General features: G+C 46.4%; 3 protein-coding genes across 3 annotated transcripts in view; 1 reads left to right on the top strand and 2 right to left on the bottom strand.

The window, feature by feature from the left end:
- Positions 1-283: 283 nt before the first annotated feature.
- Positions 284-6,954, bottom strand: dimt1l (DIM1 dimethyladenosine transferase 1-like (S. cerevisiae)). The gene is made up of 12 exons (XM_064307521.1): positions 6,768-6,954; positions 5,651-5,724; positions 5,379-5,465; positions 5,099-5,160; positions 4,532-4,625; positions 4,366-4,415; positions 3,194-3,317; positions 2,429-2,521; positions 1,789-1,853; positions 1,630-1,693; positions 1,383-1,489; positions 284-1,146 (listed from the first exon to the last, which is right to left on the bottom strand). Exons 1-12 carry the CDS (start codon positions 6,823-6,825, stop codon positions 1,104-1,106), a joined length of 921 nt encoding a protein of 306 aa, XP_064163591.1. The 5' UTR covers positions 6,826-6,954; the 3' UTR covers positions 284-1,103.
- Positions 6,955-9,021: 2,067 nt separating this feature from the next.
- LOC135239609 (bifunctional methylenetetrahydrofolate dehydrogenase/cyclohydrolase, mitochondrial-like) lies at positions 9,022-15,074 on the top strand. Its single transcript, XM_064308404.1, has 8 exons — positions 9,022-9,472; positions 10,916-11,100; positions 11,968-12,090; positions 12,264-12,416; positions 12,825-12,932; positions 13,154-13,246; positions 13,696-13,821; positions 14,064-15,074. The coding sequence occupies exons 1-8, from the start codon at positions 9,384-9,386 to the stop codon at positions 14,210-14,212; spliced, it is 1,026 nt and encodes a 341-aa protein (XP_064164474.1). The 5' UTR covers positions 9,022-9,383; the 3' UTR covers positions 14,213-15,074.
- LOC135239608 (membrane-associated phosphatidylinositol transfer protein 2-like) overlaps positions 14,910-23,611 on the bottom strand; it is an 88,903-nt gene continuing 80,201 nt past the window's right edge. The window contains exons 21-25 of the mRNA XM_064308403.1: positions 23,013-23,161; positions 21,951-22,100; positions 21,265-21,448; positions 20,380-20,502; positions 14,910-20,046 (exon numbers count right to left, since the gene is read on the bottom strand). Coding sequence (XP_064164473.1) covers positions 19,663-20,046; positions 20,380-20,502; positions 21,265-21,448; positions 21,951-22,100; positions 23,013-23,161 — 990 coding nt within the window. The 3' untranslated portion in view covers positions 14,910-19,662. The remainder of the gene's footprint in view (positions 20,047-20,379; positions 20,503-21,264; positions 21,449-21,950; positions 22,101-23,012; positions 23,162-23,611) is intronic.

Here is a 23,611-nt window from a genome sequence, read left to right as displayed (position 1 = left end):
ACTTGGATGGTTTGCACAACATGTCTCATACCCATTTACACAGCCAGATATTTACCGACGCAGTCCAGGTAAAGTACCTTACTCAAAAAGGTACACGCGTCTGACCTTCCACCAGCTGGCTGAAAAACCAAGATTCTGACCGGCGTCACACTGCCACGGCTTTCCAAAAACAATCGGGGAATTTCCCCCACCGGCTCCTGAACACCAGCCCCAAACAGATTTACAGCGTGAGGCCATTTTAAAATAACTGCTTCTTTCAAAAAACTCAGCACACAACTTTAGACAGCTTTGATATATATATATATATTATGAGTACCTCTACACACATGCTTTCTCAATTAGATTTACATACAAGCAAAAGGCATTACCAGTTATTTATGGAAAGAGTACTGTGACCATTGAATCAAAAAGTTTTGTTGGGTTACTCAAAATACTGACCTCAAAAAAAAAAAAACATTAAAAATGGAAAATATCTGTTGCCAGGGACCTTCAAAGCTGTGTTCTTCAGCACTGCCTGCTGTGGCCTCAGGTGAAGCCCCCCCCCCCTTCCTTTAGCCCTGAAGGGAGGCAGGGATCCCAATCACTGAACTGGGACGCAATTATCAGATGAAATCACACAACAGCTGTCATTACAGGGGTGAGCCAAGCCAGTGAGTTGCTCGGTGAGATGAGCCTCTAACAGTATTAGGGTTGTAGGTTTCCTCCTTTCCATGTGGTTCCCAATCCTTCAGACATCTAGATCTGCCTACAGTAAAATGGCAGGAGTCCACAGCACACACTGATGAGCGTGACTGGGCAACGGCATGGTTACGTGACTGCCGGGTCGTTATGCGAGAGCCAGAACCTTGAGAACCAGCTCGTTTACTCAACCCCGCACTGAGGAAAAAGCCAATAAGGTCCACGACCTGCAAGCAAACGCAAAAAGACAGCTCAGCTGTCCATTAGGGGAAAACACGTAGGTCCTCGGGAAATCTCCAAGGAAACGTGACTGACACGACGCAATCGATAATGTTCACTCAAGGCCGCAGATTGATTGGCCGTCAGAATCACTTCGTCACTGACGCAGCTTCCGTCATTCCTGCCGCTCCCACAGAGTTTCCCATTTAGGAGAAGTGGATCCCAGCGGAGTTAAAAGCATGGAGAAGCCTGAGGAAGAAAACAAAGTATGATTTAATTCAGGATTCATGCAAATATATATATATATATATATAACATTACATAACATGATAACGAGAACAGGCCATTCAGCCCAACAATGCTTGCCATTTTCTTAAAGGATGTCAGAAGTGTACAACATGGAAAACAAATGGATATTCTAGATTTTTTATTTTATATTTTAGTGAGTCTCCAAGCTGAAGATGACTCGGCAGTTCTGTACTTACACCATGAAGTCATCGATGTCCATGGACCGAGCTCGCTTCTCACCAAACTCAGTTTCCCGAAGAACGCCCTCTATTTTTTGTGCAATGCTGAAGTCCTGTGGTATTTCCTGTTAGAGGACGTGGAAGCATTGGAAAGGTGAAATTACAATTAAAACCACATTTGAACAACATCAAATTTGTCCTTACACATTGTGAAATTGCACTCATAAGAGCAGGGTTTTAACAAGATTTTAAGTTGTTTACTTACAATGCTGTGCACAGAACAGTGAATCCTGTAATTCTTTTCCAAGAGCTGCTCAACTGCTGTGGATCTGAAATAATGGAAACAGACAAGTCGCTTACTACCTTATTTATTAACTACCCACTTGGACAGCAAACTTGTTCATATTTCCTTGACTCCACTTACTTGAATCCTGCATTGAGAGTCTTATTCTTTCTTATAAATGCTATTCTCACAAGGCCATCCCACTCCTGAAAAGCAAATGGATAAAACAGTCACTCTCCAGGAATCCTCATTTCACAATTCCTACTCTGTGAAACCAATAATTGTGGGAACAACAGACAAGTTATGTAACGAGCCTTCAGGAGGGTGACCTCATCCATGTGGGTCACCGCTTTGTGATGTAATAATGGTTGACATGGTTACGGCAGAAGGCTGGAGACATACCGACATGCGGCAAACCAGGTTCTGCAAATCAGGCCCAAAACATTACATTTATTCAATAAAAAAATAAATAATGGGGGTTATCCATTAGCTTGTTCCAGCTAACTGGCTAGCCTTTCAGCAATGATGTGCCCCATGGCCTGGAAAAGAATCCTGACCATGTCAGCGCCAATTGTTGCTGGGGTCCCGTGGATGTCCCACAGAAGCGAGAGTCAGAGAGAGATGCAAACTCTCCACTCTGGCTGCATTGTGGGGACTGTAGTTTGCAAAGCACCATCTCCTTCCTTGTCAAATTGATGACCCGTAATCTCTCACGGGGGCACTCATACGCAGACTCAAACGTGAGCAATCGTACTGTCCGTCATCCAAAAGGGGAACGTACCTGGAAATTGACTGGTGGAGGAGGATTCTTGGGTTCTATTCTGACCACGCTGGATTCCACTTTAGGTGGGGGGCGAAAGTTGTTCTTTCCCACCTGTAAGTGCAAAGAAAATGTGAGCAAATGAATAAATGGCACCTGGAAGAACAATGCATTAATTAACCAAGGGAGGCAAAGGATCCCCCCCTGGCCCTTACTGCAAACGCTAGTCTGTATATGTGCAATCTGGCAGAACAGCAACACACTTTCAAATTTAGACTGAACCCAAACGCATGTGCCTTCACCCAGTCTCAGGAACAACTGAACCCAGCTTCAGAAACATTCGTCACTGGTGATCACAGATTTATTGAGTCTTATTTCTGTCTTCAATCAAATCACATTCTGCCCTGGATCTCGAGCCACTTCTGAGCCCACTGTCCATACCCCCAAGCCCCTCCCCCCTTCCCCCGGGACCACCACATTCATACAACCGGTCCTGAATCGATTCAGTGGACCGAAAACGGACCCAACCATATCTTGTCTCTATGACCCCACACCCTGAGACGGCCCAGAGCAGGACAGGCTTCCCCCACTGAGTCCGATTCCTCTCAAGGAATCTTCCTATATGCCACTAGCCAAGTTCTCCTTTCCACTGTCGCCTCTGGCTTGTTCGTGCAGCGGTTTAAACCCAGGATATCCTGTGCAGCGAACCCCAACATATTCTCTGCAAGATGCGCTACACAAGTACATGTTGCTCTGACTGATTTGAGTTGAGCTGAGCTGACAGACCTTCATCAGGTGGTCCACGCGGGCCAGCAGCTGGGTGTTTATGGACAGCCGGCAGTACAGCTTGTCTCCCGGCTTCGCCACCAGCCGCATGGCAAACTCGCGCTGGAACATCAGCACCGCACATCTTCGGGGAAAAAAAAATAAGGTGAGACTGCAAAGTGAGAATGGGCAGCAGTGCAGTATAATGGGTAAGGAGCTGCTCTTGTAACCTAATGGTCACAGGGTCGATTCTCCGGTAGGACACTGCCGTTGTAACCCTTGAGCAAGGTACTTAACCTGCACGGCTTCAGTATATACCCAGCTGTATAAATGGATGAAGTGCAAAAATGTAAATGCTACGTAAAAAGTTGTGTAAGTCGCTCTGGATAAGAGTGTCTGCTAAATGCCTGTAATGTAATGTAATGCAAAGTAAGTTCCTCCACTCACTATGAGGAGACACGCAACTACAAAAAAACACAAAGAAACAACTCAAGTACACTGTAGAATGAACCCTCATTTACACTGAAACTGGGTCTTATCAGTCGTTTTTGTAAGATGGGGAGTTTATCATGGTTCAGGTTCTGTACACACAGGTATAACTCCCTTTGCTTGTCCTCACTTCTGCAGTGCAAATTTTAATTCCAGGGCAATGGTGTCCACTTCTTTATGGAAACACATCTACTCTTGCGACAAGTGCTTAAAATCCTTTTTCAAACGGACAGGAGTAAAATTAAAGCAGGCATAAATAAAAATGAAAAGTAGGCAACTATTAAGAAAATTAGACTCTTAGGATCATTCGAGACTTCCATAGCCATAGCAAATGATCAATTTCTAATAAAAATTGAAAGTCTAATAGCAATATTTCCTAGCTATAAACAGCCCTGTGGATATGAGCACTGGAAATAATTTACGATCCATCATAGATGGAGTCCTTAGTGATCCACCTTAGAGAACCATATAGTAGACACCACCACTAGTCTGGGATTAGGACTGGGACTGGCATGAAAGGATATCCAAAACATGATGTGAAATTATTACGCAGACCGTAAATTCCATTTCGACTGGCACACAGTCTCTGAATCAAGGACTACAGATCAGCAGCTCAAAAGAAAATGCCCTAATTTTATTTGTTTTTACCCTGCTAATTTCAGCAGTGAACACACACTGGGTCTCTAGGCAAAGCCATCTCTTACCTGAAGAAGGGCCTGTGTAGAAGCAGCTTGAACACAAAGGGCGAGGAGATCTGTCAAGCAGAAACAGAGCACAGTCAGCCCCTCTGATAAACACTCCGGCTGCCATGCAAAAGAATAAACGCTGCAACGTTTCCATGGAGACCGCGAGACCAATCTCGTCCCGTACCTGATACGGCAGGTTGGCCACGCAGACGTCAAAGAAGGGAAGCTCCGCCTTCAGCACGTCCCCCACCAGGATCTGCAGCTTCGTCTGCATCGGCCTGCGGAAGGAGGGCCGCCAGAGTCAACCTGGGGATGTGTCTCCGCTGACACGTCCGTGCGTCCGTGTGTGTGTGTGTGTGTGTGTGTGTGGCGAAAGAACCACCCGAGTCAACCTGGTGATGCGTCTCCGCTGACCCGTCCGTGTGTGTGTGCATGTGCATGCACGTGTGTGTGTGTGAGACCCGGCTTTAAGCATCTGCCAGTTCATTAACATGTTTGTTTATTTCTACCGTTCTGTCCTGAGCAGGACAGTCTCTCGCCCCACCCCCCCCACCCTCCATTTTCCCCTCATAAATCCAACGTCTCAGTATCAGGTTTTTCATGTCTCGTATTTTGGAGGATGAAGAATGTGCTTATGGAAAAACATACCGCCTTGTAAATCTCCCATGTGATCTACTGTATATTCCTGTATTATTTTGTTGACTACAGTAGGAAATGGTACTATGTTATAAACTGGCTGCACAAGGCTTACGTGCACTGTACTCTCTTCTGGAGTTCAGCTACCAGCCTGGTGTCCAGCTCGCAAGCAACAACCTTTGAAGAGTGAAGGGACAAAAACCGTAATGTCAGCAGTTCACACAGTCACCATTTAAATACCAGCCTTCCAAAACCCAAAAACTGCTAAAATCTTTAACGGTCTAAAACTGGTCTAAAATTCCTTAAGGTACAATCAATAACAGCTACTAATATTTCACTTGTTGGTAGCAGTTTTGCACAGTTTAACCTCCTGACTGATTTTACTGTGTAATCACCTTCTTGGCCTTCTCCAGAAGTTTGACTGTCATGTTACCAGTTCCTGGCCCGACCTCCAGCACCACGTCTGTTGGCCTAAGAGCTGCCTGCAAAGATCATTGCAATTATCAATATTTTAAGTGAGAAAAGTTCGAATGGAGAATCACCCTGTACCCTCATTTTACTGTGGTCATAAAGTATATGCTAAGTACTACAGTGCTGTATGTACCTATACGTATCAAATGTCATCGCCATCAACGTCATCGAAATCAAGAGATCAATATTTGCTTACCTTCTCAATAATGCCATTGACAACCAGTGGGTTTTTCAAAATGTGCTGCCCAATTCCAGTGTTGAACATTATACCTTGTGAAAAATAAAGAGAGGAAAAAGAAAAGAAAAAAAACCAATTGGAGTGACAGACCTTATATCAAGGCTTGTTAGGTAATTTCACATGTATTGCCATTGCTAGCCACAATTGAAACACGTCAACAACGGCGCACAGTAAATAACCAATATTACCTTTAGTACACAAAACAATATTTCGTTGGGATGGGTTCACTCTCCACTAAAGCTATCAGAACTGTGAGTTAATTAATACTAGAAACAAGCCACAACTGAGCAATGATACTTGCACGCAACTTGAGTATCTTTATTAGCTACAGTAACTAGCAAACTAACAATTACATTGCTGTATTGAGTGGCATATGCATCTAACAAACAAAAGGTGTCAAAATTACATTTTCGAATAATAGTTCCCAAGCTAAGTAGGGAGTTGGACAAAATTACGGAAACACTACATGGATAGCGTTATAGCAGCTATATAACAGGTCTGACAATCAACACTCTGATGCGCAGTTTAACATGAGGTAATTCGTCCAAAAAGGCTGAATTGCCAGCGCCAGAACTACAGTAGCATCGGCACATCTGTAACGCTATGGAGCGCTGTTTAAAGCACATTTCAACCTATTTCATTCCTTTAAAAACTGGAGGCTTCTCGTCTGAATGGGCCAATATTCCACTACACAGTTATTGAATTGTATGACAGCATTCCAAGAGGGGGTGAAGCTGTTTTGAAGGCGAATGGGTGACTCTGCCCCTTGAGTTACTTTATATTCATACATTGTAGTTGTTGTAGCATATGTTGTAGTTGTTTCCATCATTTTGTACAGTAGGCTAGCCTACTGAACTTAGTTCAAATCCGTATATAGCTTCGTAGAATGTAGCCAATGACTAACTCGACTGGAGCTGCAGGTGATGTACAGTAGGACTGTACATGAATTAACGGACAATTCGGTAAAACAGAACTAACGGAAAATTCGCTAAATAACAAACTATACACGGTTAGCTAACTAGCGAGCAGGCTGCACACCTAAATCAAACGACCATCCAGTCATTTAAAAACAAACCTTGACTTTTAACTTCCTGGTGTTGTCTGCTTTTCTTTTCGGTTTTGACTTTCGGCATTGTGAAATCTTTAGGTATTTTTTAAATGCGTTTGTTTAGTTGATTTTCAAAGTATCTAGCTAGCTTGATAATCAGATTGTAGAGAACCCTACGGCGTTTCTAACATGTGCTTCTAAAGCGGTGAATTTGAGGTTTTAACTTCCGGTTTGGTAAACAAGCAACAATTTCAAAATAAAAGCGCAATGCGACTATATAGTTCAACGATTTAACAGTGCAAAAACAAAGAAAATGGTTCAAGTAATGTGAACATTGTTGTAAAGAAAACGTATATTGAAATAAAAATGAGCTATTACTGGGGAAAATAATAATAATTAAAATTAATTGTTGCTTTTTTATTTTTGTCTAATTTAAATGGACTATTCAGAAATATATCAACCTCACTTATTTTCTATTGTAAGGAAAAAAGGACGTCTCTCGAACGTGATGAAAATGTATCTTTAATGGTTTTAGTAGACTTTTTTTAAAACGTATTCCTTTTAAAAAGTCAAAAGGAACAAAAAATACATTCAGACATAGACATTCCCTAGATTACCAAAAAAATCTAAACACTCAGAAAAAGGAAACCTAATACAAAACAGCCTACCTATATTTTAACTAATAATCACGAGACAAAATTATTTTAAGAATATTTACAATAAATAATTTACAATGCTATGTACCTTAAAAAGAATAAACAATAATATGTGCGCTCGGGATGGTGTGAAGAGCGGGTGCCCCTCCTAGGGGGGTGGACTATATGATGAGTTCTTTCCAGTGGTCCACCCCCCATTTCTCTCTCGCCAGGTCCTTGTTTTTGCGAAAGTCCACCAGAACGCCGTCCTGGAGGAGGTTTTGAATCCTCCTCCGGAGAGTGACCAGGTCCACAGTTGTTTTCTGGTAGACCTTGATGTTTCTTGTCTCCCACAGGACCCACTGACGGTGGAGCTCCATTGTCTTGAGTCCCTCCCGGGGACCGTAGAGGACTCTCTCAGACGTCAGGGAGGACATCGGCAGCAACCTGTTTTGGGAGACAGAACGTGATGAAAAAGTACAAAGTTTATTTCCAATACCGGCAGTGACAAAGCGCACGAATGACACCTTGGATTCAGCAGAGTCAGACTGAACCACGAAATTAGGCCATAGTGTATTGGCTGTCCTGTTGTGATTGAATTAGCACGTCTGTTGACTTGAATGGTTCCCAATCTCTCACTCCCGGTCGCTATTCTACCATTGTACCAACTGTATTGTGATAATGATAAGATCAAGGGAATGTGTGGCCAGCAGACATATTGGCATCAGAGACAGATTTCTTACACTATGTTAAGCAGCGCCAAAATGTTTCTATGTACAAACGGTGCCCTACAGCAAGCAGCAAGCGTTAAAAACTTGCACTCAAATATAGGTTAAATGGCATATTAAGAGCCTGTAAGAGAAATGTATCCAATCAAACCATTCGAACATCACTGAGCAAATTTGGAAACAAGACAGGACATATGAAGTTTTAGCATTTTATATTTTGTATTTTGCCATTTTCCCACTGAACACACATTTTTCATCATAAATATATTCAAATAGTACTTCAGCGTTGTTGTTAAATAAACCTGATTTCATGTTCATCTGAAACAAAAAAATGACATTTACAAAATTGTATCACTTTTTGGACAAGGCTATTGTCTTATTGTCTAATATATTTTGTTATTTGTTTCACTGAAACACATCTTTCATCATAAACACCTTCAAACACTTTTCTGTTCACTGTTATCAACCAGGTTGTTAGATAATGTGATTTATTGTATAGTCAAATCAAAAATTACATTTACATAATTTTTTCATTTTCTTATCTTTTTGGACAAGACAATATTCTTTAATAATTTCAAGTTGTTCCACTGAACACACATTTTTCATCACAAATATGATCAAATTTGTTTCTAATCACCTACATCACTGTATTTGTTACATAAATGTGATTTCCTGTTCATCTGAATCAAAAAAATGATCTTAAGGTAAGGTCTAATTTTTCAATCCAATTTTTCATAAATGAGGCCCCAGAAAAATTACAATAGGGTGCTTGGCACCCTAAAACAGTCCACCACAATGGTGATAAGGCTTGCAACCTTAGATGGTAGAAGTTATATACCACTATACTTTCTGAATTTTAAGACGTGCTTAAATAATGCATTGTTAGTTGGAGAGTAGAGAGGTTACATATGCTGTTCCTTTTCCCCATAAAAAAACGCGCACTTACCGTTGCCGGATGAATGCGCGCGTCTGACGTGTCTAGCAGCCAATCAAAGACTTTGCTTTGAGCAAGTAGAGAAACGCTGCTCGGCAGATAGCGTGCACGAGGAGGAGTTCGGAGACATGAAACAGGGTAGTCCCACATTGGTGCCAATGAGGGCTGACTCCAATTTCTCTGACGTCAGAGGCATGTACATGAGAGGGAATGTTAAAAGCCTTCTGCGGGTCCCGTCTTCCCTCGCCGCTGTCCTCCGCGAGGCGAGCTGGACCTCCCGTCCCGGATCCTTCTTGGCTTTAGGTGTCGTGTCTTCTGCGCTAAGAGCGCTATTCCTTGAAAAACCATGGCCTCCTTCAGAGCACTGATGATGAAGTTATGCAGAAACCCGCAAGAGCAACAGCACGTGCGTAGACTTAACTTGTCATCAACAAGGTAAAAAAATGCTATTATTATTATTATTATTATTAGTAGTAGTAGTAGTAGTCGTATTGATGTTGCTGTATTTGACCTAATCTTTGATATTTATAGCGTAATTGTTAGTTTGCAAATACGCTTTACATGTTTTATGTATCACTGCATGGTACAGATCTCGCAAGTTACCTGCCTACAGAATTGCCTGCCTAATTTCTTGCCGATATTTTCTGATTTGCTTCCACAATTCAGTATCACCTGAGATTTAATGAATGTCCACAATTTGCACCTTTTAAAAATTAGTAACGTTGCCAAGCTAGGTATTGTTGCTTACAGTTACCGTTTTAATTTCGTTTGCATTCGAAAACAACGCGGGGAGTTGAATCGGTGTCTGAAGAGATATGCAATTTTATTTAATTGTGTGAAATTGGGATTTTAATACGGATTAGGTGCGGTTCCTAAATTATATTATCAGCAAACTCTCGTGTCCTCCTAGAGGTGACAGCCGTTCGTTACAGCGCGCCTCCAGGCTGACGAAATCCCGCATAATCCTTGCGTGAATTTACCTTCCATCTGCGCTCTGATACTGTCTTCTAACCTCTTAGATGGATTTTTTTCCATGTACCTTTTTTTCTCCAAACATCTACATTCATGATTTTCTGCAGAATGTGTTTGCTATCTTCGATGCATTCACAGGAAAATTTCCAGTATTCAACTCTAACAGTCTAATGGGAACCATGTAAGAGTTCATTTAAGATAGGGTGTCACTAGTTTTTAAAGGTCAGCCCTTTCTAAATTTCGGTCCACCTACGTCCTCTCTTGGAAACCTGAGGACAAGCAAGAAACCCTGGTAGTCAAGTCAGATTCCACTTTGTCAAAGAGGGGGTTATATCATAAACACATTCAACTATATTTACTGTTTGCTGTTACATAAGCAAGCACCATTTCTCCTTATTGAACATGAACAGTACTGTAACTGACTCAAGGGCTGTCTTCCCCATTGGCTGCATGGTTGCTAATGTGACTGCATGTTTTGTTTTGCTTGGTTAATTAATCCACTTACTGCTCTCATAGTTGGAATTAGAGGTATGTTTTGATGGGACTCCCATGTTTTTAACTGATACTTAGAAAGCCTTATTATGCTGATCTATCAAAGTGGGGAGGCCTGTATGCTTTTTGGCCCCGATTTTGGTTGAAACTTCTAAATAGCAACAGTAAAATGTTTTCACCATTGATGCAGGTGTAGTCCACAGCAGTAGCTCATCACTTAATAAAAAGTGTCTGATCAGATGAATGATTGGGCTAAATGTAATAAGAGCGGGAGTTGCTATGACATCCCCAGACAGACGGGCCCTCGTTGCTCACTCCTGCACAGTGCATTGTGGGTAATATGTCAGATTGGATTTTTTTGGAACATGACCTTAGCCTCTCGTGCTCCTCTGCCCTGTCCTCCCGACCCCTCAGACAGGAAGCGGTGGTGATCTCCGGCAGGAAGCTGGCGCGGCAAGTCCGGCAGGAGGCCCAGGCGGAGGTGGAGGAGTGGGTTTCGGCGGGGAACCGGCGCCCGCACCTCAGCGTGGTCCTGGTGGGGGACGACCCGGCCAGCCACTCCTACGTCCTCAACAAAGCCCGCGCCGCCGCCGCCGTGGGTGCGCCTCGCGCCTCACCCACACACCCCCAGCACATGACCGCCCGCACACCCCCAGCACATGACCGCCCGCACGTCCAGGCCCCAGGCATGCGCTCACATTCAGACCTTAATCCTCCCATTCGCTGCATTTCACCATCAAACCGCCATGAATCAATTCAGAGTCTGTACGTTAAGCACAGGAAACCCTCCAGCCTATGAGTGAATCTGCACATCCATCCTCTTAGTGTTACTGTCAATGCACCTCCTGCTCTCAGTGTTACTGTCAATGCACCTCCTGCTCTCAGTGTTACTGTCAATGCACCTCCTGCTCTCAGTGTTACTGTCAATGCACCTCCTGCTCTCAGTGTTACTGTCAATGCACCTCCTGCTCTCAGTGTTACTGTCAATGCACCTCCTGCTCTCAGTGTTACTGTCAATGCACCTCCTGCTCTCAGTGTTACTGTCAATGCACCTCCTGCTCTCAGTGTTACTGTCAATGCACCTCCTGCTCTCAGTGTTACTGTCAATGCACCTCCTGCCTCAGTGTTACTGTCAATGCACCTCCTGCTCTCAGTGTTACTGTCAATGCACCTCCTGCCCTCAGTGTTACTGTCAATGCACCTCCTGCTCTCAGTGTTACTGTCAATGCACCTCCTGCTCTGTGTTACTGTCAATCCACCTCCTGCTCTCAGTGTTACTGTCAATGCACCTCCTGCTCTCAGTGTTACTGTCAATGCACCTCCTGCTCTCAGTGTTACTGTCAATGCACCTCCTGCTCTCAGTGTTACTGTCAATCCACCTCCTGCTTACGAGCGCAGCGGTAATGGCAGGACATGTTGCCATAGTGATGCCTCACCGACCCCGCCCCTTCCTCCTCCCCCTCCAGGCATCAGCAGTGAGACCATCCTGAAGCCGCCCAGCACCTCCGAGCTGGAGCTCATGGATCTGATCCAAAGACTCAACGCTGACGACAGAGTAGACGGGCTGCTGGTCCAGCTGCCTCTGCCAGGTAGGGAGGAGGTGGGGTTCACCTGGGCGCCAGGTAAGGGCGGGACTGGGGGGGGGGTGGGCGGGTGCCATATACTGCCATGAGAAATACACACATACATATACCGTATATGGCGTTTAAAAAATGAATTGTGTATGTTGAAAATGTCATGAATTGAGCTGTAAATTGTGCAGATCACATAGACGAGCGGCGCGTGTGCAACGCCGTGATCCCAGAGAAGGACGTGGACGGCTTCCACGTGGTCAACGTGGGGCGCATGTGCCTGGACCAGTCCGCCATGCTGCCCGCCACTCCCTGGGGGGTCTGGGAGATCATCAAACGCACAGGTGACCCCCCCCGTCACCTCCTTCCCTCATACTCCAGTCATGGAGGGGGCACAGTATCTGCAGGTTTAACTCCAATCCTGGAGGGGGCACTGTGTATGCAGGTTTAACTCCAGTCCTGGAGGGGGCACTGTGTATGCAGGTTTAACTTAGGGGTGCTATGTCTGCAGGTACTTGCAGTTGCCTTTCAATCAGCAGTCATTTTAGGCTTTTACCTGACACTCTCACCCACCACACTTAGCTGAAATTTTTAGCATTCGATCCATGTGGTTATTGACCCAGCTGGTTATTTTAGTGAAGCAGTGCTAGCGGAATAGAACAGCAGTTCTCCACCTGGGACTGACACTGGCAGGTCAGCACTGGAGACTGAAGAGGTCTTTTTTTGTGTTCTTCACCCCCCCCCCCCCCCAGGTATTCCCACGCTGGGCAGGAACGTGGTGGTCGCGGGCCGGTCCAAGAACGTGGGCATGCCGATTGCCATGCTGCTGCACACCGACGGGCAACACGAGAGGCCAGGGGGTAAGGGAGGAGTGTTTGGGGCTCAGTGCCAGTCCAATCAGTCAAGTCGCTGAGCGGAAACTCTGACAGACGAACTCGGAGACACTCGGAACGTTATGGGAACAGTTCTCAGCTCTTGACTGTAATTTCAAAGTGGCGATGTAGGTAACCATGGCAACCCGAAAGGCCTGTTTTTTGGAGGGTCGGGCATTAACCCCTTTCTCTGCCGGCTGGCCCTGCAGGTGATGCCACCGTCACCATCTCCCACCGCTACACCCCCAGGGACCAGCTCAGACGGCACACCAAGATGGCCGACATCGTCATTGCCGCTGCGGGTAGGGCACCTCTCTCTCTCTCTCTCCTGACATCGTTTCCGTGACCCTTTATGCGATCGGTCGTGTGGTGTGCTTTCCATCGCCTGTGCTTTGCCTGGGATCCTCTTCAGCTGATTTCTACACAATATTTTGCACAGCATAGACAGCACTTCTGCCTGTATACCGCCTTTTGAATTATGTATAATATCTGTGCGCTGAATGTTGTGGCTTAGTATTGCGGGATATGAAACCAATCAAATCTTCCCATGACCTATTATACAAGAGTATTACTTCTACTGTTATGATACTACTGGTATTACTAATACTGCTACTACCACTACTGTTAATACTGCTACCATTACTAGTACTACTGCTACTGCTGCTATTTTCTCTTTTCTTTTTCCTCCCATATCTCCATTCTGGCATTCCATAATCTCTCTGTCTGTCTCTTTCTCTCCCGCCCCCACCAGGGATCCCCAACCTGATTACTGCTGACATGATCAAGGAAGGGGCGGCGGTCATCGACGTGGGGATCAACAGGGTGCCGGACCCTGTGACCGGCAGGGACAGGCTGGTGGGCGATGTGGACTTTGAAGGTGAGGAGGAGGAGGGAGGAGGAAGGAGAAAAGGTTCTGGTGACGGAACAGACAAAAGCAGATCCTTACAGACTCTGTAGGTGCACAACTTTCAGAACCCTTACAGATAACTCTTTCTTGCAGATTGCACAATTTTGAAAGAAACAGCCATTTTCAACCAAAAATTCTAATTTCTCAAGTCACTTAATGAAACATTTTGGTTGATGATCCGCTGAAATGTTTCCCCCCCCCCCCCCCCCCAGGAGTGCGTCAGAAGGCCGGCTTCATCACGCCGGTGCCAGGGGGGGTGGGCCCCATGACCGTGGCCATGCTGATGAAGAACACCGTCAAGGCGGCGCGGAGCCAGCTTCCGTCCGCTGAAGAGCGAGTGCGCGCGGCGGCGTTCTCCTAACCGCCCCCCTACCCCCCCCTTCCCTCCCGCCCGCCACTCATTCCGCGACCTTTTCACCGATTGGTCCCTTCCTACTCGAGGCCCCCGCCTCCACAACATGCAATAACGCACTGCCAATCAACATGGCCCGAGGACTTGAATTCGATATAACTTACTTAGATATTGTCCCGACTTAATCATCCGTACAAGACCAAACTTACTGTCTGTCATCTGTAAAATATTTAAGTACAGTTAGCGCTGAAAGAGGAGGAACTCAATGTTGTCAAGGAGTAAGATGTACGATTACAGCCTTACAAAACAGAATTTCACCAAACAGTCTTTCTGGCGCCTTCCATAAATTAGTCAAAAAGTAGTTTGGTTCGTTGCATCTTTCCTGCACCAATTTTGTACTATGAGGTAGAACTATAATAATAAGAGTGTATTTTATTTTAAACATGTTTTTGATCTCCTGTTATGCTGTAAAAACCTGTCTGGATCACCAGCTGTTTGAGTCACTTCACATGCAGGCGCACACACACACAGGCAGGCATGCACATAAACATGCGCGCACACACACACACACACACACACAAACAGTGCGCCGACACACATTCTGACAAACACACACAAATAGTGCGCAGGCACACACACATACACACATACACACACTCAGTGTGCAGACACACACACACATACACACATACAAACGCAGTGCAAGTTCTTTCTCTTAATATTTATTTATATGCTGTACATAAAATACGAGGAGAGAATAAAATAGCAGTCCAAACTGGTTTTGGATCCACAGTACGTACAGTGAAACTGTACAGAAAGCACACTCTGGTACTGGAGCGTTGTACTAACAGCCAGGAAAAGACAGACGACGTTATGAAGAGGACAGACAGGAGAGCAACAGATCGAAACTTTTTTTTTTCTTCCTTACATCTTTCAAATAAATACAGGAAATCCAAATCCGAGCAGCAAACCGACTTGTCGTTTTTGGTTTTCGTCAGTTCGTAACCATGGCAGCGGGTGAAGGTGCATTTTTTGTCCCCCCCCCGCTCTAAAATTCCTCTTTATGTATAACCGCTGCGGTGTAGCTTCAAACATTCCCCTGTAAATGAAAGAAATGCACAAAAAAAGGTCCCTCGTTGGGTTTGTTCTCCTCCGTGGATGTTGATGTTGATGTGGAATGTAACAGGTGGAAACGTGAGGCCGGGGGGGGGGGGGGAAACGCTGTTGCATCCACACACGGAAAAGAAGAACGTCGGAATTCCGTCCGTCGGGAATACTGCTGTTTCGCTCGGGGCCGAATGAGTCATGCGGTCCGATGGGAAACCTGGCTACGATGCGGCTAATTTCATCCCAAATGTACAGTCACAATGCAGGGTCGCGGCGTGCTCTTCATAATGGAGTACTTCCCTTTATTTAACCATTCTGCCGTCTCGCCCGACGCCGAAAACGCAAGTCCCAGAAAGCACACAATATTTCACCCCTAGTAGAAACGTTTGAAAAATATCTTGTTTTTTTTTTCCTTTTTACATTTCTAAAAAATGGTATTGTGTGCCAGTAATTACAAAGGGACGGTAGGTAACGTGGGGGGTCTGTGCTGGGTGTTCCCATATGAGGAGTGACGTGTAAAATATTACTCTTGTTTGTGTGTTCTGTGGTGTGTGTGTGTGTGTGTGTGTATGTAAGTGTACATGTGTGTGTGTGTGTGTGAGTGTGCATGTGTGTGTGTGTTTGTGTATGTGAGTGCATGTGTGTGTGTGTGTGTGTGCATGTGAGTGTGTGTTTGAGTGTGTGTGTGTGTGTGTGTTTGAGTGTGTGTGCATGTGTGTGTGTTTGCGTGTGTGTGCGTGTGTGTGCGTTTGTGTGTGTGTGCGTGTGTGTGTGTGTTTGCGTGTGTGTGTGTGTGTGTGCGTGAGCTCCAAACTTGCTCATTTCTATCCCTCTGTCAGGAACAGCACTCCTTCCCCTCAGCAGAAAGGGGCTCGTTTGGAGGCGTTTCTGCCACAGAACCCATTCCAGAAGCATCTAGAATCTATAAAAGCTCCCAGAATACATCAGAGCACAGCTCTGTGTCTGAGCTCAAGATCAAAATGTTAAAATGGAGCGGGCACTCACAGGAAGAGGGTAAAAGTGAAGTGTTTCCCATCTGCTTAAGAGTAGCAGAACCTGTTCCCTTTGCTACCTAGTCCTGTGTGTGTGTGGGTATGTGAGTGTGTATGTGGGTATGTATGTGTGTTTATGTGTGTATATGTGGGTACGTGTGTGTGTGTGTGTATGTGGGTATGTATGTGTGTTTATGTGTGTATATGTGGGTATGTGTGTGTGTATGTGGCTATGTGTGTGCGTGTGTTTGTGTGTGTGTGTGTGTGTGTGTGTGTTTGTGGCTATGTACGTGTTTGTGTGTGTGTTCCAGTCAGTGGTGCAGGTGGGAGAGAGCTGTGTGCCTGACAGACTGATTGTCAATGCTGTGATTTCTATACCCCTCAGTGGTTCTGCTACAGAGTGAAGCTTAATAATAATACTGCACTTATGCACTGATGGGTAAATACATGATCATTGGTCCATAAAATGGCTATTTTACACAGGCCTGGAACAGAAAAACGCTACATTGTTTAAATATATTAAACCTGAATGATCCACCACCTTATAAATCTACATAAATAATTATCAACTGTAGATTCCTACTCCATGACATGTACATAATCTTTACATTATCTACACTATGCACTTTTTAAATTTTTAAATCTTTTGCAAAGCCTTTGCGTGTTTAAGCGAAGTTATATTCATTTTCCTATGAACACATTCAATTCCTCGTTTTCAGCTTATTTTCAGTGGGAGTCTGGGTCCAACACTTCCAAATGTTTATCAGCGTGGGATATTAGTACCACAGGTATGAAAAAATAAAACCGAACAAACATTAATACCATTCCAGTGTTAACACTTTACAGAAACAAAATACTGTACAAGTCTAATTTCTAATGTTACCTATGATTTTCTAAAAGAACATTACATCCTCTAAAATAAACCTGAAAAAAAGGCATTCAGGGAATGCCACATTTAAAAAATGATATTCAGTTACATCCTGGGTGCTCCCGATCATCTATAAAAATCAATAGATGTCTGCCTTGCTAAGGTCATCTGTGCTCTAGAACTTTCTTCAGATGCCTATGAATCTATGCGTTCAGAGTTCAAAGTTCAAACTCCTGTACAACAGCACAAAGGAAGTGTTGGACACAGGCTCATCCACTTAATATGCACGCCCACCAACTGCCACATTTTTTGGCACGTTACCATGACATTTTTCAAATCCTGATAGTGAAGAAATGTACACGCGTGTGCACGGACGCACACATACCCTGCAATAAATAACAGCTATCATGCACTACAAGATAACGATGTGTAGCAACATGAGATGGTAACGAGATCCTCCACTATAAACTTAGTGCAAAAACAATGAGGTTATACAGTTCAGCTACTACAGCTTTTCTGAAAATGATTTTGGCGATTGGTCAAGGTTGTGTCGTTTTTTTCCCCAAGTCTACACTACATAATTAATTATACTGCATTTGCTTGGTGCTACCACAAGGGGGTGCTAAGGTTGGAGGGTGGAGTTCGGCATGGATTTTTACATTAAAATTGTTGTTTTTACAATGGTCATCCAGAGGCCAGACACCAACCCCAAACCCCTCCCCCAAAATATTTAAATCCCTCCCCCCCGGATCTTCACAGCCACTCCTGTCTTCCTCCCTTCTTCCTCTTTCTTTCTTTAGCTCCATCCAGCATGCAAGAAAGAGGGAGCAGAGAATACCACCAATGACGTGAAAAAAAGGTGGATTTCCTCTCTCAGGAGAGGAGTGCAGACAGTCTACGCCAGGAGAGAAGAGGCTGAGGGGTTCTCCAGCCTTGTGCCAAACTGGCAGGCGGCTCGAGGAGTCGGTGAAGGACAGGAGCTGCGTGATCCACCACCAGATTCACATTTGTGATCCAACATAAGATTCAGATACGTCATCCACCATTAGATTCACATTTGTGATCCAACATAAGATTCAGATACGTCATCCACCATTAGATTCACATTTGTGATCCACCATAAGACTCAGATACGTCATCCACCATTAGATTCACATTTGTGATCCACCGTAAGATTCACATTTGTGAACCACCATAAGATTCAAATTCATCACCCACCATAAGATTCACCTTCGTCATCCACCATAAGATTCACATTCATAATCCTCTATAAGATTCGGATTCATGATCCACCATAAGATTCAGATTCACCATCCACCATAAGATTCGGATTCGTGATCCACTGTAAGATTCGGATTCGAGATCCACCACAAGAGATTCAGAGGTAATGCATGCAAAACAGCCAGATAAAGGGATTGTTGCCATGTTAGAGAATTGTGCACGTTTCAGAATTGTGTCACATTTTTACATCTGTACATTTGAAAGCGATTTAAACGAGTTGACCCCAGATTAAGTCCCAGATCAATGAATGTCATTTCAGCCTTAATCTTTGGGGAAAAAAAACCAGAATGTTTAAAAAATTGAAAGTAAAATTAAATGAAATAAAATCCGGAACAGAAGATAAGGCCCCTGGTGACCGGCAGGCCATGCTGGAAAAATCTGTGTTCCATTTGTGAACGTACGTGAGGCTCGTTATTGCCGTATGCTACTGTACAGCAAGGCCCGGGGGGGAGGGGCTGGGGGCTGGGGGGGTCGGGGGGGAGGGGCAGGGGGACGATGGGGAGGGCGGTTGAAGGGGGGGAGGGGCAGGGGGGCGGGCCTCGCTGCGAGGTGCAGCTCAGAGCAGCAGAAATAACCGGCGAGAAACAAAACGATGGTGAAGAAACAGTCTGCCACGCCCTGCCCCGCCCAGTCCAGCTCGGGCCCCGCCCCGGCCCCGCCCTTCTGCACAGCCCAGGGGCAAAGGAGGCACATATTTACAGGTACAGTCCTCTCACCTGCAGGAGAAACAGTAAAAACAGCCGCAGCGCCCCCCTGCCGCCTCCCCTGCAGCGACACAACCACCGCGGCATTGTTAAGGCTTGGATCAGTTCACTTTTCCTTAAGAGCTTTTAAAATGTTTTAAAAATGTATTTGGGGGGGCGGAGGTTCGGGTGGGGGGGCGGGGGGGGGGCTGTGAGAGGTGTGAGAGGTTGTACTCCAGCGACTCTCAGTGGGTAAAAGCCATGAATGAAACCATGTTTTTAAATCAGGTGTTTTTTTTAAAAGATGAGGTTTGTAGCACCGTATGTTTGTTCTCATGGGCGCTCTTCTATCCTCTTCCTCCTCATCCTCTCCCTCCTCCTCCTCCTCCTCCTCTCCCTACCTTTCGTCTCTGGCTTTGAGGGGGCGGAGCCAACACCTCCCACACTGCCCGCCCCTCCTACCTCCTCCTCCTCCTCCTCCTCCTCTTCGGCCCCGTTGCCGTGGACACGCGGGGTGGGGGGCGGGGCCTACTTGGGGCTGAGGGCCCCGGGCTCCAGCTTGGCGCCGGCGCCCCCGCGGCCCCAGCAGCTGGCGGCGATGCTCATGCTGCGCTGGCAGCGCTCGGCCCGGTCCCGCTCGCTCTCCGACTGGCTCTGCGTGCGCTCGGGGCGGGCGTGGGCGTGGCCGGGGGCGGGGCCGAGGGCGGGGCCGCCCGTGGGCGAGGTGGGCCCCGGCTGCGAGGAGATGGTGCGCAGCAGGTGGTTCCTCTTGCGCAGGAAGTCGGCGTTGGTGCCCAGGCCGAAGCTGCCCTTGCGCAGGACCATGCGGCTGCTGCTGCTGGTCTTGGCCGGACCCGAGCGGTGGCTGTACTCCAGCTGGGACAGGTGGGACGCGTACCCGTCTGTGATAAACTGAGAGAGGGGGAAGGGGGGAGGGGAAGAGAGAGGGGAGGAGAGGGGAGAGGGAGAGAGAGAGGGGAGAGGGGGAGAGGGGGAAGGGGGAGGGGAGGAAGAGGGAGGGGAGAGAGAGAGATGGGGAGAGAAGAGAGAGGGAGAAGTAGAGAGAGAAGAAAAGAAGAGAGGGAGAGAAAAGAAAGGGAAAGAGAAAAGGAAAAAGAGAAGGTAAAGACAGGGGAAAGACAGGGGGGCAGTGTGGATTTGAGCATTTGCCAGTTCTCTTATTGTCCAGATGCCACGCGGGCTGGGGAGGTGGTGGATGGGGGGGGGGGGGTTGGGGGGAAGTACCTGGCACTGGTGCTTCTTGGTGGGCCGGCCCACGATGTAGATTTGCGAGGGCGGCAGACCGATGGCGGTGTACACCGAAATGTCCTTAGTGGACCCGTACGCCGCGAAAATCTTCATGTGCGCCTGAAGGGAGGGGGAGGGGGAGGGGTTAGTTACTGCTCCGCCCACTTTCGGCCACGATACTCCTAAATAAAACCTGCATGTCCATCTTTCTGTCACTTAGCAGATCTGTTCTCATCCAGTTCCTGCAAAACTGTAAAAATTACAACTTCACCCAACACAGCCACTTACAGATCTGGCTGGCAGCCCAAATTTACAGGCTGCCTTTAATACTGGCTATAAGTTACTGTAAAGCACCCCTATAGCTCCCTAATGCTAGGCACACTAGCATACAGATCATCACATACAAGTATTTAGATTTTTTTTTTGCAAAACTGGGAAATTTTGCGTTCAAACATATTGAGCTAATTAGTCAGTAAAACCGGGAATAAAAGTGAGGAAGACTTGTGATGATGAAGCAGTGTTTAGAATCAGATGCAGTCAAGTCTGTGACTGTGTATGAATTGGCCTTTTAGGAAGTGAATGTTTGAGATTTTGATCTGCAGGAGCACCACTGGTTTGAGGGTCATTTTTAAACACAAAAACAAGGGCTTTACATTAAAGTACATTAAAGTCCTAAAGCAGTGGTGTCTAATCTTATCCCAAACGGACTGGTGTGGGTACAGGCTTTTGTTTTAGCCTAGTAGTATGACCAGACTCCACCCACCCCAGACCCTGCCCACCCCAGACTCCGCCCACCCCAGACGCCACCCACCCAGACCCCGCCCCTCCCCAAGGCCCGGCCCAGCCAGACCCCGCCCTCCCCGAGGCCCCGCCCACCCCCACCTCTTGGATGAGGGCCTTGAGGAAGTTGGCCTTGTGGCGCAGCGGGTCGTGCACCAGCCCGTCGCAGAAGGACACGATGCCGTGCGGGAAGTTGTGCTGAGAGAGCCAGGCCACCACACGCTGCTTCTGCATGTCCGGCCGGCCCGTCACATACACTATCAGATAGCCCAAATCCTGCCAGTGCCTGGGGGGGGGGGGGGGGGAGGAGACAGACGGAGAGAGAGAGAGACAGAGAGACAGAGAGGATAGTAAATAACCAAACCACCCAACACTCACTGTCAATGAACTATATAGATATAAATATTTTGTAAAAACATTCATTACAATAATATGTTCTATTATTTAAGAAAATGTTTATCTAATAGCTATTTACTTTTATAGTTATTACAATATCTATGCCTCCCGTCCATTTGTTCAAATTCATACACTACTTTTTAAAAATACTTGTATGCTGCCCTTTCAAAATATTACCTTCCTGTATTTCATACCAGTGAGCATATTGAAGTGGATGAGGAACGATCCTCACGTTCTCTGTGTAGTAATTTCACACCTCTCTTTCACTTCAGACGTTATTACTTCCAGAAGCTGAACCATTTCCTTGTTGGCAAATCCAGTCTACCAGGGCTCTCATGTAGCACCAGTGACCAATGAGAGGGGAGGGGCTGGCAGGGGGCGGGGTTACTGACCTGACCACATCCACGGCTCCGGCTCGGACCTTCGGGTCGCTCCCCATGATGGAGACGCTGGCGGCGAACGAGCCGTCGATGCTGAACACCACAAACTCCGTCCCCCACGGCAACACCGTCAGGTAACTGTCCGCAAAGGTGTGGTCTCCCCTGTGTGAGAAAATGAAAGAAAGAGAGAGAGAGGGGGATGTCAGCATGTATGTGACTCATGCATGCGGTCCGTGTAAATGTACTGTGCACACGTGACCCGTGCATGCGGTCCGTGTAAATGTACTGTGCACACGTGACCCGTGCATGCGGTCCGTGTAAATGTACTGTGCACACGTGACCCGTGCATGCGGTCCGTGGAAATGTACTGTGCACACGTGACCCGTGCATGCGGTCCGTGGAAATGTACTGTGCACACGTGACCCGTGCATGCGGTCCGTGGAAATGTACTGTGCACACGTGACCCGTGCATGCGGTCCGTGTAAATGTACTGTGCACACGTGACCCGTGCATGCGGTCCGTGGAAATGTACTGTGCACACGTGACCCGTGCATGCGGTCCGTGTAAATGTACTGTGCACACGTGACCCGTGCATGCGGTCCGTGTAAATGTACTGTGCACACGTGACCCGTGCATGCGGTCCGTGTAAATGTACTGTGCACACGTGACTCGTGCATGCGGTCCGTGTAAATGTACTGTGTACATGTGACTCAGGAATGCGGTCCATGTAAATGTACTGTGCACACGTGACTCATGCATGCGGTCCGTGTAAATGTACTGTGCACACGTGACTCGTGCATGCGGTCCGTGTAAATGTACTGTGCACACGTGACTCGTGCATGCGGTCCGTGTAAATGTACTGTGCACACGTGGCTCATGCATGCGGTCCGTGTAAATGTACTGTGCACACGTGGCTCATGCATGCGGTCCGTGTAAATGTACTGTGCACACGTGGCTCATGCATGCGGTCCGTGTAAATGTACTGTGCACACGTGACTCGTGCATGCGGTCCGTGTAAATGTACTGTGCACAGGTGACTCGTGTTAAGCCGCGTGCAGTCTGCAGAAGCCGCACCTGACCACCAGCTTGACCGGGTACACCCCGATGCCCAGCCGCTTGTCCTCTGGGATGGAGTAGGATATTCGGCCGCTGCTATTGGTCAGCTCCGTGTCGAAGTACACCCACTCGCCTGAGGGGGGCTGAGTCATGATGTGGACGTCCACCTTGGAGAGGAAACAGAAATGCGCAAAAATACAGCGCTCAGCACATATATTATGCTACATATATATATATATATTCGATTATTATCACTTAGCAGGCATTCTTAAGCGGAATTCAGTTGCAATTTCAATACTTGTCCGGTTTATAGTGCACGTAAGTACAGTGTTCCATAGAGTTTGCCAAGTGCAGTACTTTCTAATGTGACAAAGCTATGCTGTAAAATGTTTGTATGTATTCATAAGTACTTTTGTATTACACGTCATAGCTGAAGTCACAGCTACTGGGCTGGAAGTGTGAGCCTGTGTGGTCTGGATGCCTGCTCTGGAGAGAGAGGCGAATAATAAGGTATAATTGATAAAACAACTCCTAAATATGAGTGAGGTAGCACATCCAAAAATAATGAAAAAATACAGATTCCTTACTTTTTAGTATTTATTTTAAGCGCACATTAG

Source organism: Anguilla rostrata, chromosome 14 (assembly GCF_018555375.3).
Source record: "Anguilla rostrata isolate EN2019 chromosome 14, ASM1855537v3, whole genome shotgun sequence".
Classification (NCBI taxonomy): Eukaryota; Metazoa; Chordata; class Actinopteri; order Anguilliformes; family Anguillidae; genus Anguilla; species Anguilla rostrata.
Note: the sequence above shows the minus strand (reverse complement) of the source record. Positions and strands in the feature narration are given on the sequence as shown.